The 15,607-nt window shown below is 37.1% G+C and overlaps 1 protein-coding gene across 2 annotated transcripts in view; it reads left to right on the top strand.

The window, feature by feature from the left end:
* The window catches only part of TSHR (thyroid stimulating hormone receptor), a 70,305-nt gene that overhangs the window by 36,143 nt on the left and 18,555 nt on the right, over nt 1–15,607 (top strand). For both annotated transcript variants that reach the window (XM_039390025.1, XM_039390026.1), the window contains exons 4-8: nt 70–144; nt 1,258–1,332; nt 4,157–4,234; nt 5,225–5,293; nt 15,340–15,417. In XM_039390025.1, the coding sequence (XP_039245959.1) occupies nt 70–144; nt 1,258–1,332; nt 4,157–4,234; nt 5,225–5,293; nt 15,340–15,417 (375 nt within the window). The remainder of the gene's footprint in view (nt 1–69; nt 145–1,257; nt 1,333–4,156; nt 4,235–5,224; nt 5,294–15,339; nt 15,418–15,607) is intronic.

Below are 15,607 nucleotides of genomic sequence, written 5' to 3'. Positions count from 1 at the left end.
TAACATTTTTGATTTCTGTTGGGATAAGTAATTAAATATTAATTATTAATGTTCCTCTCTTTTTTACAGTGAAATTCGAAATCTTAGAAACTTGGATTACATAGATCCAGACGCGTTTAAGAACCTCCCAGTTTTGAAATACCTGTAAGTATTTAGCACCTGTAACAAGTTGGCACTTAAATCTCACAGATGACTCCTTACATTATAGCAGTTTTGTTTCTTTGCGTTTCATTTTGGAACTGATCGCCATGTTTTTCCCTGTTGCTTTATTTTAATGACAGAAAGCTAGATAGGGTATGGGTTGGAATTTTTACTACTTTTGTAAGAAAGGAAAACATTCACAAATTCATCAGTAATTTTTCCATTTGTCTTATGGATTAAATATCTAGAACACACTAATGTTCCTTGGCAAAACTCCACAGCTACTTTCTTCTTATGATAAGTGCTGTCATACTCTATTTTTGTAGGGAATAGTGGGAAGAAGGGACACAACAGATATATACTTATCTTTTTGCTAGATATTTACACAGGATTTTAAAGCAAACTTGTCAGTCAAATGTGAAAAGCCCACCTATATACACCTGATTTCATACATCATCTATGGCAGAAAGAAATTGTGAAAAATTCCCATTAATTTCTAAAGAAACTTCTCTGATTTTGAGTAATGTTTGGAAGACACTAGGAAGGATTCTCTCTGTGTGGAGGGGGGGCTGGGCCAAGGAGGAAAGATTTTTTCAGGTTTCTCCTATAGATATGAAAGTAATAAAAAAAGAAAGTAGTCAAGAAATTTCATTTCAGGAAAATAGTTTTAAAGATAGTTTTCCACTATACAGGAGTTGAGAAAGAAGGAACATTAAGCATATCCACATTTGAAGAAAGTTTCCCTTTTTAGAGCTATATGATCAGCTCTTAACCACAATGAAAGATAGTGGATTTGGGGGTCCAGACTATTAGCAGAAGCAGCCTTAAACTCTCAAGTGAAACCTCACAAGCTACTTCCCTCTGCAGATCTGCTTAGCTGTCTTATTAGTCTGTACTCCCATTTTTTAGATGCTATAATTTATCATAAATCTGTTCTTTTGAATTTTGTCAATTGTTCTTGCATTCTTTTATTTTGGACAGTTGATTATAAACGAATCGATTGACAATAGAGAGGATGAAATAACCATCCCACATTGTCAAACACTTTAAATACATTTTTTGTTGTTGTTCAGTGATCCAGTACATGTAATTTTTTCTGTTTCTCCTTTCTTTTAGTGGTATTTTCAATACTGGACTCAAAGTATTTCCAGACCTCAAAAAAATCTACTCATTTGATGTGAATTTTTTACTGTAAGTATCCGTCCTCACAGCTGGTTAAAATAACTGCCATTCTCAGATCCCAAAAAACCTACAATGAAGGATTCTGATTTTAAGAAAAATATCAAGTCTGATAAAGAAGTTTTCCTCAAGCTTTATTTAAATGATCATTAGTACCAAATGTGGGAAATGCCAGGTCACCTAGCACAATACATTTGATCTGGATTAGAGACATGGACACACAAGAGCATTCATGATACACAACTTCTACAGGCCTTTTGCTTTTATTTTGGTTTTGGTTTTGTAATGGCTGTGCAATTCCTGAATTAATGCGAAGTCAGAACAATGTGACACACAGGACCCGAGCTAGCATACATCCTGCTAACGTGAAGTTGTCTTGCTATCAACATTCTTCCAACAAATTTGTGCCGGCATGGTGAAGCAAATTGCAGAACAATTTCTTTAAGAAAGAGAATGGGAATACCAATGGGGAAAAGAAGGTCTCCCACTGTTATACTTAAAGGTTCTCTCACCGTTATACTTTCAGAAACACAGAGTTCTGCTTTGAACTCAAAAAAAAACAACAGGTGTTTCTTGGTATTCAAAAAGCAAAGACAACATCCATCTTTGTGCACTAACCTGCAATTTAAGTTCAAATTCTGGGACATAATCAAGACAAGGAAGAAGAGCAGCTCAGATGAAGACTTGCAGGCTGACACAAGATAAAAGTGTCTTGGTCACTTCTTGGTCCCAGAGGAGAGTTAGAAATCTTGTATTGTAGCAGTTTTCAGATGGAAGAGGCTTGAGTGCTGTCTGTGCTAGGCAAAAGGCTATTAAAAATAAGCAGTATTATGCAAGAAGGTGACTTGCAAAGACATAATTGATGATCTATCCCAGGCATTGTCTCAGTGCTCCTAAGGGGCGTTCTTGGTCAAGAATGGTCAGTTCTTACTGCATTCACGGTCTGCCATTGGCAAGATGAAGCTGAGAGCAATGTAGAAATGCTGCTTGTTCTGCTAAAAAGTCTAGACCTCTAGTAAGCAATGAGATCTTCCCTCCCAAGGATCTTCCAAAACTAGAGGTAGGCCTTGTTCTAACTCACACTCCTTAACCTGCAGCTGTTATGCTCACCTTGGCTGTAGGCCCCCAAGATTCAGAACTCTGAGATACACCTATATCTTAAGAAGTATTAGGGAGTTTCTCAAAGACCAAAAGGGCTTTAGCTTAGATTAAACTCTACTAGATTGTAAATTAGATACTACACTTACTAAGTAGAGAGAATCAAGAATTTAGTAGGCTAGATGAAACAGAAGCAATTTATACAACCATCTGTGTTCTTACTTCCAACCAACTCAGTGCCTTTCTAAGTGGCAGAAAGCAAAACATTATTTTACTTCTACCTTGAATTTTCTTTGATGAAGATCACTAATAAAAGATAAATATAGGTCCTATATGCTACAGACTTTTTAAAGAGTAGACCTGTACTTTTTCAAGGGAGATATTTCTATGTCGTATATATCTAAACATTGCTATTCAAAGAAAGGTAGCCTTTTTGTTTCTTTAATCAAGAAAAAAATGCTCTTGAAAAACAGTAGGTCTCTAAATGATGAATAAGGTATAGTGGGGGAAAAAGCATTCATTATATTACTGTTTGTCTTTGAGGTCAAGCAACTTACAAGTAAACATTTATTTAGAAAAGTGAACCAATCTGAAAAATATCAAACCAATGTAACTTCTGGTGAAAACCACCTATCAGTGAAAATTACTTGGAATTTAAATGGCTGTAGTACTGCTCAGTGTTAGCATATAGGTATGCAGATATATAGCACAGAAAAGAAATAAAATTGTTCCTGGCACATGGGCAATTGTTAGGACTTCTCAGCCTATGGACCTTAGGGATTGGCCTTATTAGACCACATCTAATCCACAAGCTGAAGAAAAGAAAAATTTGCAAAATATTTTGGTTTCCAGACTACAGTATGATTCAGGAAAAATCAGAAGAAGGACAATAAGACACTTTGCTCTACCCTTTGTTTCTACCAGCTTTTTCCTCTCTCCTTTTTCCAGTTTATTCGTAGTAAATCTCTTCAGTTCTTCTTTCTATCTTTCGTTATCAACAGAGTTTTGGTCTGAAAATACATAGTATTTGTTAAGACCGCAGAGTAGGAGTAAAAAAATATTTAAGAAATGACAGAAAATGAAATAGTCATTTGGACAAGAGAAGAATCATTAGATTAGATCCCACAGTAAGTTATTTCACTTGTGCTAGATGCAGTTCTTTAAAGTGCAATGCCTCTGTCCTGAATAATGTATTATCTGATGTCTCATCTGACCTTAGAGAGCAGGATTTCAGCTCTAAAGCCATTTGGGTTGTTCAAGTCACACTGCAGCATTATTCAGTCTGCTAATTCTCTGGCTTATGAGACCAGGGACCTGTCTGTGACATTAGCCACTATAATCACACAGGCTGGTACCCCTCACCAGGACTACAAAACCCATCTACCTCACAAACTCTCTTCCTGGATGCTGGAACATGCTCAATTCTTCATTCCACATGTATATTCTGGCCTTAGATATAACTAAACCGGTTATCCTTTTAAAATTTTATTTATTTTTAAATAAATAAATGTTTATTTAAATAAAATTAAATTTATAATATATAATAAACATTTTTATTAATTTTAACATTATTAATTACATAATAATATATATAGAATAAATTTATTTATTTAAATAAATGAAGTTTTATTTTAAACTTTCATTTATTATCAAGGCAGAGAAAAATTAATAACAAAGATGTTCTGGAGAAGATCTGTTGGGCAGATGTTTCATTGTGATATTTTGTCTCCTTTTTCAGTGAAATTGCAGATAATCCTTATATGACTTCAGTGCCTGCAAATGCTTTCCATGGGCTTTGCAACGAATCTCTAACCCTGTAAGTTCTTCCAGTTTAAGTCACAAAGCAAGGACCTCTCTGGTAATGCATATGGTAAAATGTTTAAAAGAAATTATCCCTGTCCTATTCTTCGGTAGTTTGTAACAGAGAAACATCATAGACAGGCAGTATCCATAATTTAGTTTGCATAAATCCTGTACTTTGACAGCTATTTGAACCAGTCCTGCTGCTTTTCTTTAAACTGTCTTGATTAAAGTGGTTTTGGTTTTGTATGACCCTAAAGACAGTGAATGATTATATTGAAGAAAATCAAATGAAAAAGTTTGCAAAGCTTTCCCCCTGTAAAGCTACAGCAACTGTGTCTAACTCTTTTTGCAACCTAAATAACTCATACCGTGAAAATTAATGGATGGCAAACATTAGAAGAGTCATATTTGAAAGAAAATTGTTAAATAAAGTTCAATTATGCAAGTCATAGTCAATGTGAGCCACAAGAAAGGGAGTGAAAATTACTGTAATGAGTTATGACCTGAACTGGGGGGGAGGGAAGAGCACTAGAATGCAAATTAATGACTTCTAAAAAAATTCTAAAAAAACCCCATTTTGCTCTAAGGGAGAAAAAGAATGAACTCTAAGAATTCAGGCAAGCCTGATAGTAAAATCAGACCTGTTTGGCTAGTTGTTAGTTCCTTTAGCCTTCCTTAATCAATCATCCAAGGATTTTGTTTCCTTGCTTTTAGTTTGATGGTGGGAAAGTTATAGCACAGTGGTTTAGTCTCATTCTATCATTGCTGTAAAAAGAGGTAAAACATGGCACACCTGCCACATGGTATCCTTGAATCAGGTATATTCAAGAATGCTTCTGGGCATTTGGTTTGACCTTGCACTATAACTACTTCTTCTTCAAGAGATTAAAATTAACCCATCCATAAATGAGCTGTTGCCAAAAAAAATGATACGTAAGATGTTAGGTATTCAGGTATTGAAGCAAACCAAAATAGACTAATTTAATTTTTTTTTTCCTTGCAGGAAACTCTACAATAACGGTTTTACAAGTATTCAAGGCCATGCTTTTAATGGGACAAATCTGGATGCTATGTAAGTAGCAGATCATTCTCTTCTTTCAGAAGAAAAAAAAAACCTTTGATGCTTATTCAAGGTTCTGAAACACATATCTTACTCTAATTCCTTTTAAGGAGTAAAAAGAGGATGTTAATTTCAGCCAGCAACAAAAATATTGTCGCTTAATGTCTTTTCCAGTGTGTTTTCATTTGGTATGTATATTTATAGCTCAGAAATGAAATCATGGTAGGTAATTCAGTGTGAGTTTTGTGCTGGCTTGAAGCTACAATAAAATTTCATTTGATCAGTAACTTTTCTAAGACAATTTGGAAGATAATTATACTGTTGTTCTTACATGACTGTTTATTTTAGTAATTGTAGCAGCTCTTTCACAGAAATCTCTTACCTGCATAAAAGAGAATGGTGTAAGCTGCTGGGAGCAATTCAGAGGAACCAGTCACTTGTATCAGAAATGAGGGACACACATCTCAAAAGCGTGAATCAACCATTTCATATTTCCCTTCACCTTCTTATTGTATTTTCTGGAAAAGTAATACTTAGTGAGTGAATATCCTTTTTACACCATACCCCAAATCATCTGCCTCAATCATTAACACAGAATAAATCTCAATTCTAGAGGCTCCATTCATTTTGGCAGAGCTTACTCTGGTCCTACAGGGGCTTTCCTGAAGAGTCTGGCTGTCAATCTCATGAGTAAAGAGTTTTTTTCATCATGAGCTCTTAACCAGAGAGACATGGTGATAGATATGCTTATTTTCAGTACTTTATTTCAAATTGGGCTTAAATTCTGTAAGAATATCAATAGAGTATCCTTCATGTGGTCTTAATTTTTCCAAACTTCCTTTTTTACCTTAACAGCTAGCTAGACTTAAAGTTTGAAAGGTTTGAGTTAAACTAAAGATCTGAAACAGACCTTATTTTACTCACATTAGTTCAGTTACTTTGAACTTTCACATGAGAAAGGAAGTTTCTCATGACGACATAGTGTTTGTACTAGTGCCTGCAGAAATAGCAAGATACAAAATATGGCAAAATGAATCCAGTGTCTTGACTGAATCCCTCTAAGCTGTACATAGCAATACTTAAAACCTTTCTAAGCCAATATATGAACTGCGTTGGCTCTTCCATTTCTTCCATTTTGATGAAACACAGGTTGGAAAATATTTTGTAGCAATTTTTCTTTATGTTTCTCTGATAGTGTGCAAGTGCCACTGTTTCTGGCCTCTTTGGAATTCTCATTATTATTAAAGAATCAAGTGAAAATGTAGTTTTAGAAGATCTGGGGTCCTAAACATCTGTTATTGGACTGAGAACTAGAGAAGCAGACAACACATACTATCTTCTGTAGATACTGCTTGCTTGCTTCCTTGTAGAAAAAAGTTTGTAATTAGTATTCTTTAAGGATATTTAAGTATTCTTTAAGGCTTTGAGAGTAGGGGGCAGAGAGATCTGGATAGACTTGAGAGCTGGGCAACCACCAACTACAATTAGTTTAACAAGAGCAGTTGCTCAATTCTCCATCTGGCACAGTGTAATCCTGGTTATACATACAAAGTGTGGAACAAGAGGCTGGAGAACAGCCTTGCAGAGGGAGATCTGGGAGTTGCAGTGCCCTGGCAGCCAGGAGGGCCAACTGTGTCCTGGGGGGGCATCAGGCAAAGCATCACCAGCTGGTCAAGGGAGGGGATTGTCCTGCTCTGCTCCGCACTGGTGCAGCCTCACCTCTAGTGTTGTGTGCAGTTTTGGGCACCACAATATGAGTGGGACAACAAATCATTAGTGTGTGTTCACAGGAGAACAATCAGGATGGTGAAAGGCCTTAAGAGCAAGAACTTGAGGTCTTTGCTTGTTCAGCCTGGTGGAGAGAAGCCAACAACTTCCTTGAGAGAGGCAGTGGAGGGGCAGTGGAGGGGGAGGTGCTGATCTTTCTCTGGTGACCAGCAATAGGACCCAGGAAAATAGAATGAACCTGCATCAGGAGAAGTTCAGATTTGACATAAGGAGAAGGTTCTTCACTGAGAGGGTGGTCAGATCATTCTCATGGAGAGTGGTCACAGCACCAAGATTGTCAGAGTTCAAAGAGCATCTGGATGATGGTCATAGTCATATGATTTTGGTTTTGGTCATTCTGCAAGGAACAGGGAGTTGGACTCCATGATACTTGTGGGGGCCTTCTAGCTGGTTATATGGATATGCTCTATGATTCTATGATCCTAAGAGAATCTTTCCAGAGACTGGCTATGATGCCCTAGTTAATCAAATTTAAAAAAAAAAAAAAAAAGGAAAACTACCAACAAAACAACAAAATAACTAGAACTAGACTTATGTTCATGGCTTTATCTACCAGCAGTAAAAATGGTTTATTATGATAAACACTTTTCTAATTAAATCATTTGACATTTACTTGGAGCAAAGCACTACTCCAGATTTGCAAGGCAAGCTAGGGAGCTGAACATCAGTGGTAAAGATTTTATCTGTTTGATAAACTACACTGAAATTTCTAAATTAATTTTCGGAAGTAGTTTGGTTACCATACAACAAGGTAAGGTATAATTTTGCTAAGTGCAAGCTTGGAGATTTGTTGTTTCTAGCAGCAGCATAAAGCTAATGCAAAAGGCAAATATTTCATTTTCTCTATTCTGATATTTCTAATTTGAACTTCTCTTTACCTACCACTGTACAGTTAAGGAAGTACCTGTTTTTCTCTGTGTCTGATTCAAGGGCCTTTGAACTCAACAGAAATAGGAACAAAAAGAAACTAACAGAAAAAGGGTGACGGAAATTTGAATGGGTTTGGAATGATGATCTCAAGGAGAAAAATAAGTAAAAAAGGAAAACAATCAAAAATAATAATAAATTTTTAACAAATTATTCAAAGACTCCATGTTCCATCCATAAATCAGAAGACATTTTGGGAATCTCTGAGGCTATCTTCTCCTATGTACTATGCCTTTCTACCACTCTTGCAATATTAAAATGCCTATGAAATTCAAGGTCAAAAAAATCAATGCAGATATAGGCATGAAAGCATGCATAAATGGTTTCCATTATCATCCTGAGTAATGGCACTACCTAATTGATTATCTCATCCAACAAGGATATGTGTTTGATAACAAACCACAGTACTAGCGTACAAGATTTGTAGAGGCGGAGAAGTAAGAAACCAGGAATGAAGGGCAGAGAGACACTTTTACTGAAAAGCATTCATCTGAAACTTGAATCCATCATTCTAACCCATCATTAAGGTCCATAAACTGCATCACTCCTGCAGACTTCTGCAAGTGGTGCTGCTCTACCAGTGTTTATTTCTGTAAGGAAATTGGTGAGGTAAAAAGAGATTTTAAAACATATTTCCAGTGAATGGGAAAATATATTTGTGATGAGCTTTTACAGAGCTGTCTAAATTACTGAAATGGAAAGCGTGCAATCTCAAAATCTAATTATAAAAATAAACTCTAAAAGAATATATTTACTTCGGTATACACTTTCAGGGTTCACTTATAATGCTTGGCTCAGCTCAGAGTCAAGATAAACAATTGTGTGGAAAAATTATACGATGAATCTTTAGCACTGCTTACTTACCAGTGCATTTGTTTTGCCTGTTCTCCCTTTCTTTAACCTTAATTTCATAATCCAGCTGGATGCATAGATACATTAACATGTTACATGTCCAGAGCCCATTTAATGCTGTAGTGGTGATACTTAAATATGTGGCCAACATATTTATCTTCTCCTCGTTTCTTAAGCTCTGCTGCCTTATATTAAAACTAGAAGCTGAAAGCAGGCAAGCAGACAATAATAATTCCATCAGCCAGTGAGGTGTTCCAAGTAGGAACTTTGGTAAATTTACTTCTTTTTTAACTGAGTGACCCTTTGGAAGAAAATTTTGCAAAATCTCCCCTTTTCCCTAATCTGTCTGTTCATTCTTACTCCATCATACCCTGTGAAGATAAAATTGGTTGTGGGACTGCAGTAAAACCTTATTGGTGAAATAATCCAGCTTTAAAAAAAAACCACTAAGGAAGGTGTGTCCAGCTGCAACACAGGGCATGGCATGAATGACCTTGGACTATGAAACAAGAGAAACAGAAATCTTTCACACTTAAAGAAAGGTACGTGGCACTCACTATATGCTCTTTAGTTGAAGGTAGCTGGTCAGAATTTTTCATTCATATCTTTTAACCCCAGAATAAAGTACACTTTTGGTAAAAATAAAATACTTTGTAAAATTATCTTCAGATTTTTCATTATTTTTCACTTTTTCATCTCAGTTGAAGCTTTTGGATATTTTGAATATTCAGGATCTTGTTTTTCTTTTGGCACCTCTTGCTTTTCACGTTTGCTCTGCATATCCAAAATAGTATCCTTAAAGATCTCCCAGAATGCTCTCAATTATGTAATTTTCATACTTTTGGGTTTTTTAAAGGAAGTTTTCTCATATATATTTATTTCTACCTTTTGGAGACTATAGCTGTGTTTGCCTCCTCAGCTTTTTTGGTCGTAGGGAGTTGCTGACTATCAATACCTGGTGGTTGCTCTTCTAAAAGAGACTTGAGGCACTAACATTTTGAAACAGTGTGCCTGCCACTCAAGATGAAATCAAAGGCCGCTTTTCCTCATGTGGACTCTCTAACCTGTTGCTTTATGAAGCATGCACTGGTAATGTCTGAATACTCAGTATCTCTGTCATGCCCTGACATGACATTGTCTGGTTTTACAAAGCACTTGAAATGTCCTGTTAGTGTTTCATGCCCTCAGAATGTCCTGCTCAGCACACTGCAGTCATGTTGTTTTCTGGTGGGAGAAAACAACTCTGTATTAATCACTGGTATGGTTACCTTACTGATCTGACTGGATTTAAAAAAGGGGGGAAAAGCCTTCATTTACTTACAGCACCATGAAACCATCAGCATTTCCTACTCCAGATTCAGCAGGCACTACTACAGATTTCTGGCATACTTTGCTCTGTGGTATTCATGTCTATCTGACTGCCATCTACGAACGCTCCAAAACCACTATTATTCTAGTGTCCCCACTGAGGCTAGATATTACACATCAACTATGTGATTTCTAAGACTTCAAACATTTGTTTAGACATGTGGATACCACTGTTGTGGTTTTCTCTTCTGCAGTGTATTTAAGTGACATTCTATATCATTTAGCTATCACTAATAGCAGGATTAAAGGCAGTCTCAGAAGGAACTATACTGGCTCTACATAAGCTTTCTTTCTCAAACTAATATCTACCAAAGTCTTATTCTTTCCATTTAAAAGCCGTACCTATCAAAATAAAAGAGCTTAAACAACTGAAATCAATTAGCATCAGGAAATTGTACATTCTGATGGGCCTGACTCATCGATGTGAAAACTGGCAGCTAACATTGCAGCCCCTCCTTAGTAACACATGGTTATGAACTTCCCAAAGTCTCTAGCTGTTTCTATTTGTAAGTTTGAAGGTTTATTACTTACTATGGTGCTCAAATATCAGGGGAAAATATTTCAAGATTGGACAAGCAATTATCTGGTTGTATAATAGTGTCTAGTTACTAAAGCAGATAGGTTTTGTTAGGTCAAGCAGGTTTTTGTGTCCTTCAAAACTACAACTTAGATGTTGAAATCTTGGATTAATTCTTAACTCTTGCTCTGGTTTTAATTTTTGTATTTGTTTTGCAGATAAAATCATTAGGAAATTTGTACACTGAAGGAAATGTTCACAACAATAGTGTGCCATTTACAGAATAGGAAAGTCAGTTTCAGAAAACACAAACACCAAGTGATACTAGAGTGCCATACATTTCTAAAGAATAGAAGCTTCTTTCAAACAATAGCAGAAGGTGACATAAGCTATTTTCCTCTGTAAGAAACAAGGCTTAAGTCATGGGCAATGTCCAGTGAATAACATGCCAGAAGCATTATTCTGGTTTGGCTCCCTCAGACTTTCTATTGTGTAACGCAGATGAAGTGCATTTACTTCTCATTTCTCACTATGGTGATCAATATAAGCTTATATTCAGTGAATGTTATGAAAAATTTGCCAATGACTTCAACCAGGACAGATTAGAATCTTTACTTGATTTTTTCCACACCTTGGCTTGCCAGCTGGTCAAGGCAGGAGACTGTCCTGCTCTGCTCTGCTGTGGCTTCATCCTGAGTACCGTGTGCAATTTTGGGCAACAAAACAGAAGAAAGATATAAAGCTATTAGAGAGCCACAGAGGGCTATAAAGATGGTGAAGGGTCTAGAGGGGAAGCCTCTAGAGGAGCACCTGAGGTCTCTTGGTCTGTTCAGCCTGGAGAAGAGAAGACTGAGGGGAGACCTCATTGCAGTTACAGCTTCCTTGTGAGGGGAGGAGGAGGGGTAGGCACTGATCTCTTCTCTGTGGTGACCAGTGACAGGACCCAAGGGAATGGCCTGAAGGTGTGTCAGATGAGGTTTCAGTTGGATATTAGAAAGAGATTCTTCATCCAGAAAGTGGTTGGGCACTGGAACAGGCTCCCCAGGGAAGCAGTCATGGCACCAAACCTGACATAGTTCAAGAAGTGTTTGGAGAATACTCTCAGGCACATGGCGTGACTCTTGGGGCTGTCCTGTGCATGGCCAGGAGTTGGACTTTGATGATCCTTGTGGGTCCCTTCCAACTCAAAATATTCTGTAATTCTGTGAACTTTATGGACACCCTCTGAAATTCGTTGTGACCATTTTTCTATTGCACTTTTTGCCTTCTTAGTTACATCGCAAGCTCATTTGTAAATGCTTATAATAGAATACCAAACATCCCTCCCTGCTTGAGGCATTACTACCTGCACAGATAGAATCTAATTCTTTCTCCTTTTATTTTACTTAATTTCTTTAATAGGTTTGGTCATCTTATCATTTCTGCGCCAACTGCACTCTGAAATTTTATGAAATTACTCTATCCTGTGAAACATTACCTCCATAATGCAGCCTGTCTGCAATTCTTGTAAAGTTTCTGTCCTTTAGTCAGACTGAGGACCACATTGTTTTCTCTTGAGCAATGTTTTATGGTCATCATCTGCAGTCATCTTTTTATTCATTCTTGCCTTACAAAGCCTCCACCAGCCCTGTGCCCTTGCTGGTAAAATGTCAAGTAATCCTGAAGCTTGTGGTTATTGGGTCTGGGTCGTCCATTGTTGCCATACTTTTGTCTCTATGAGTTTCTCCTCCTGCTTCTCCTGGACCTGAGCTACCTGTAATATTGCAGTCTGTGGGCCTTGCTGCTCTCTCAAACTTCAGCCTCATGCTTTCATCTGTGGTTTGCTACTGGGGCAATTACACTTTACCCTTTCCCCTATGCAGAAAATTGATAAAAATTATAAATGGAATAGTCAAAAGTGCTACAAGTTTCTCCTGCCTATGCACCTTAGTCCTTTAGAGCCTTTACAGGATTGATCATTTTGCCATTACTTCATCAAGGGAAACAGACGTGTTCCTCTAAAGCCTTCCTTGACAACTTTCTGTGTTCTCCTCCTTAATGGGTTGAGTGCATTTCTGTCCCAAAGTGTGGTCCTGCAACTGTACCACCCCTTTTGCTGCCTTTTTTCAACCTTCTCTCAGAGGTCCTTTCTTATCATAGTACAGAAACAAAACACTTGGACTGTTTTGTCTTCTTGCTTCTTGTCTTCATTCCCGTCAGCCAAAGGAGCTAGATGCTCCTCCATCCTCCTCCAGGGACTACTATATATGGCAAATCATTCTTAATCTCATCATAAGATTTCAAATTCCATCTAAATTAAGTTAAAAGGCATGATTAGGTTTGATGTCTGCAAGTTGTTTCTCTTGTAAACATTGTGACAGAAGTTGATTGAATTAAATAAAAACATCACCCAGAGTTTAATTGCTGTCTTAGGGAAAGAATTATCACAGTAGTATCCATGTGTACATGTATAAACAGACACATATATATGTATTATGTATACATTGCAACCTAATCTTCGGTCTCTTTTCTTTGCTCAGCTAATTCAGCATATTCCTGTCTATGTGTTTAGGAGATCTAGCTGCACATAACTGCAATCCTTCTCACTCCTAGATAACCAGGAGGAATCACCTCATCAAGGAAATTAACATTCCTGTTGTGTTTTGTGAAGTACATTTTAGCTGGACAGTTGTTCCAAACCCACATTTTTAATGTGTCAAATATACCCAACTAATACATATTTGTATATTTATCCTCATTTCAGCTGGAATAGAATTAATTTTCTTCCTAGTAGCTGGTACAGTGCTGTGTTTTGGACATAGTAGGGGATTGTTCTCATGTTGATAACACACTGGTGGTTTCAGTTGTTGCTGTGCAGTGCTCACCCTAAGTCAAGACCAGGACTTTTCAGTTTCCTGGTCTCTGCCAGTGAGCAGGTGCACAAGAAGCCGTGAGGGAGCACATCCAGAACAGCTGATCTGAACTGGGCAAAGGGATATTCCACACAACAGAACATCATGCCCAGCATATCAACTGGGAGCACTTGGCTGGGAGGGCCCAAGCGCTGCTGGGGGCCTGACTGGGCATCAGTCAGCGGGTGGCGAGCAATGGTATTGTGAAACACTTGAGGCTTTTAGGGTTTTATTTCTGTCTCTCTTTTTGTTGTCTCCCTTTCCAGTACAATTTTTTTTCCCAATTATTAAATGGATCTTATCTCAACACAGGGGTTTTTCCTTCTTTCCAACTCTACTCCCCATTCAGTGGGAGGTGGGGGGTGTGTGAGCAGCTGAGTGGTTCTTAGTTGTCAGCTGGGGTTAAAACACAACACTGTGTTTCTGCTGCTCCTGCAGCAGGGGTTTTCACACACCTACAATTGTGGAGCTAGTGAAGCCAATTATTTCTCCCAAGTCTTTTCACAAAAACTATAAATTCTACTAGGCTGTTGGGAACAAAAGTCTCAGACAGAAATGCATAGCCTCTCAGAAGCAATTTGGAACTTTACTGAATTATCTGCAATAATAATCCATGTATCTATAAGTTTTTCAAATGACAGTTTCAGACCATGGTAAACAAGAATCCAGCTTAAAAAAAAATAAAATCAAGATTCATTCTAGATCAGTCACTTTTAAATCTAAACCCCCATAAATTAATTTAACATTGACTGTGCCATTTGGGTTTTGTTAATTTTTTGAGTGTTCAGTAGCCTTGCATTACCTATCTTTAATCATGCACCTTTAATTCAAGTCTAAATTCCCTACTCCTGAATCCATACTTTTCTATACATCAGTTTACAGACTGATGGGAATTAATGTTGTTTTTTGCTTACCTCAATCATGTAATGATAGGAGAAATTTGCAGCTTTACATATGTCAGGAAAGTGTGGACTGGATACTCAGGAAATTGTTCATGGTTTTCCCAAGATTTTAGAATTATTTTTTTTACTTTGAAGTTTCTCTCCTTACTCTCACTGTTGCTCTTCTTATAACACAACTTCAGTCTTAACTTTTGACCTGTATAAGGAAACCTACACTTCACTATGGGGATTTTAAAGCATTTAAAACTTTTATCAAACTCAAAACACAGAGGAAATTATTTTCCTGTTTGTTCATGATTTGCTAGCTTGGTTGGTTAAAGCATGATACTAATAATGCCAAGGTTGTGGGTTCAATCCCTGTATGGGCCTTTCACTTAAGAACTGGACTCGATCATGCTTGTGGGTCTCTTCCAACTCAGAATATTCTGCTATTCTGTAACAATGTAATTCCCCATACCTCATTCTGATAAAAGAAATCAAAACTATTTCACCTCAGCATCACACATATGTACCTGAAGATACAGTGTGCATGCATGTGTCCTTATTATGTGTATGACAATGATAAAAAATATATTAAATAAATTAGGAACTTTATTAATTGAGGAATTTAATTTCTTTTCAAAATGGAAAACCTGTTTTTGTTTCTTGGGTACACAGAAAATGAACTAACTGATTATGCTTAAATATGCTATTGGGGTAGGATGACCCTTATACATACTGTTTTTGTAAATCTGTTCAGGCAAGTAAACTGGAGATCTCCTGTAACCTATGGATAACTATTTCCACATCACTGTGTTTTGTTTGTTTCTGCAGCTATCTGCACAAGAACAAATACCTGGAAGTTATCAATGATGATGCATTTCTGGGAGTGCACAGTGGACCAACTCTTCTGTAAGTAGAAGAAAATGAAGTAGAGAAATCTTTAAAAATAATACTATTTTAGGTTGCACTTTCTTTCCAACCATTAGGAGCAGAGCAGCAGGGATGGGAATAGCATGTTTACAAAAATAATACCAGCAATAGAAGCTGTGCTTTAGGGAACTGATTTATAAAATGCTTGTATCTTACAGTACCTATACCG

The sequence above is a fragment of the Pipra filicauda genome, unplaced genomic scaffold, assembly GCF_003945595.2.
Source record: "Pipra filicauda isolate LSUMZ 115617 unplaced genomic scaffold, ASM394559v2 scaffold79_size2787110_pilon, whole genome shotgun sequence".
Classification (NCBI taxonomy): domain Eukaryota; kingdom Metazoa; phylum Chordata; class Aves; order Passeriformes; family Pipridae; genus Pipra; species Pipra filicauda.
This window is presented reverse-complemented; position numbering and strand designations above follow the sequence as displayed.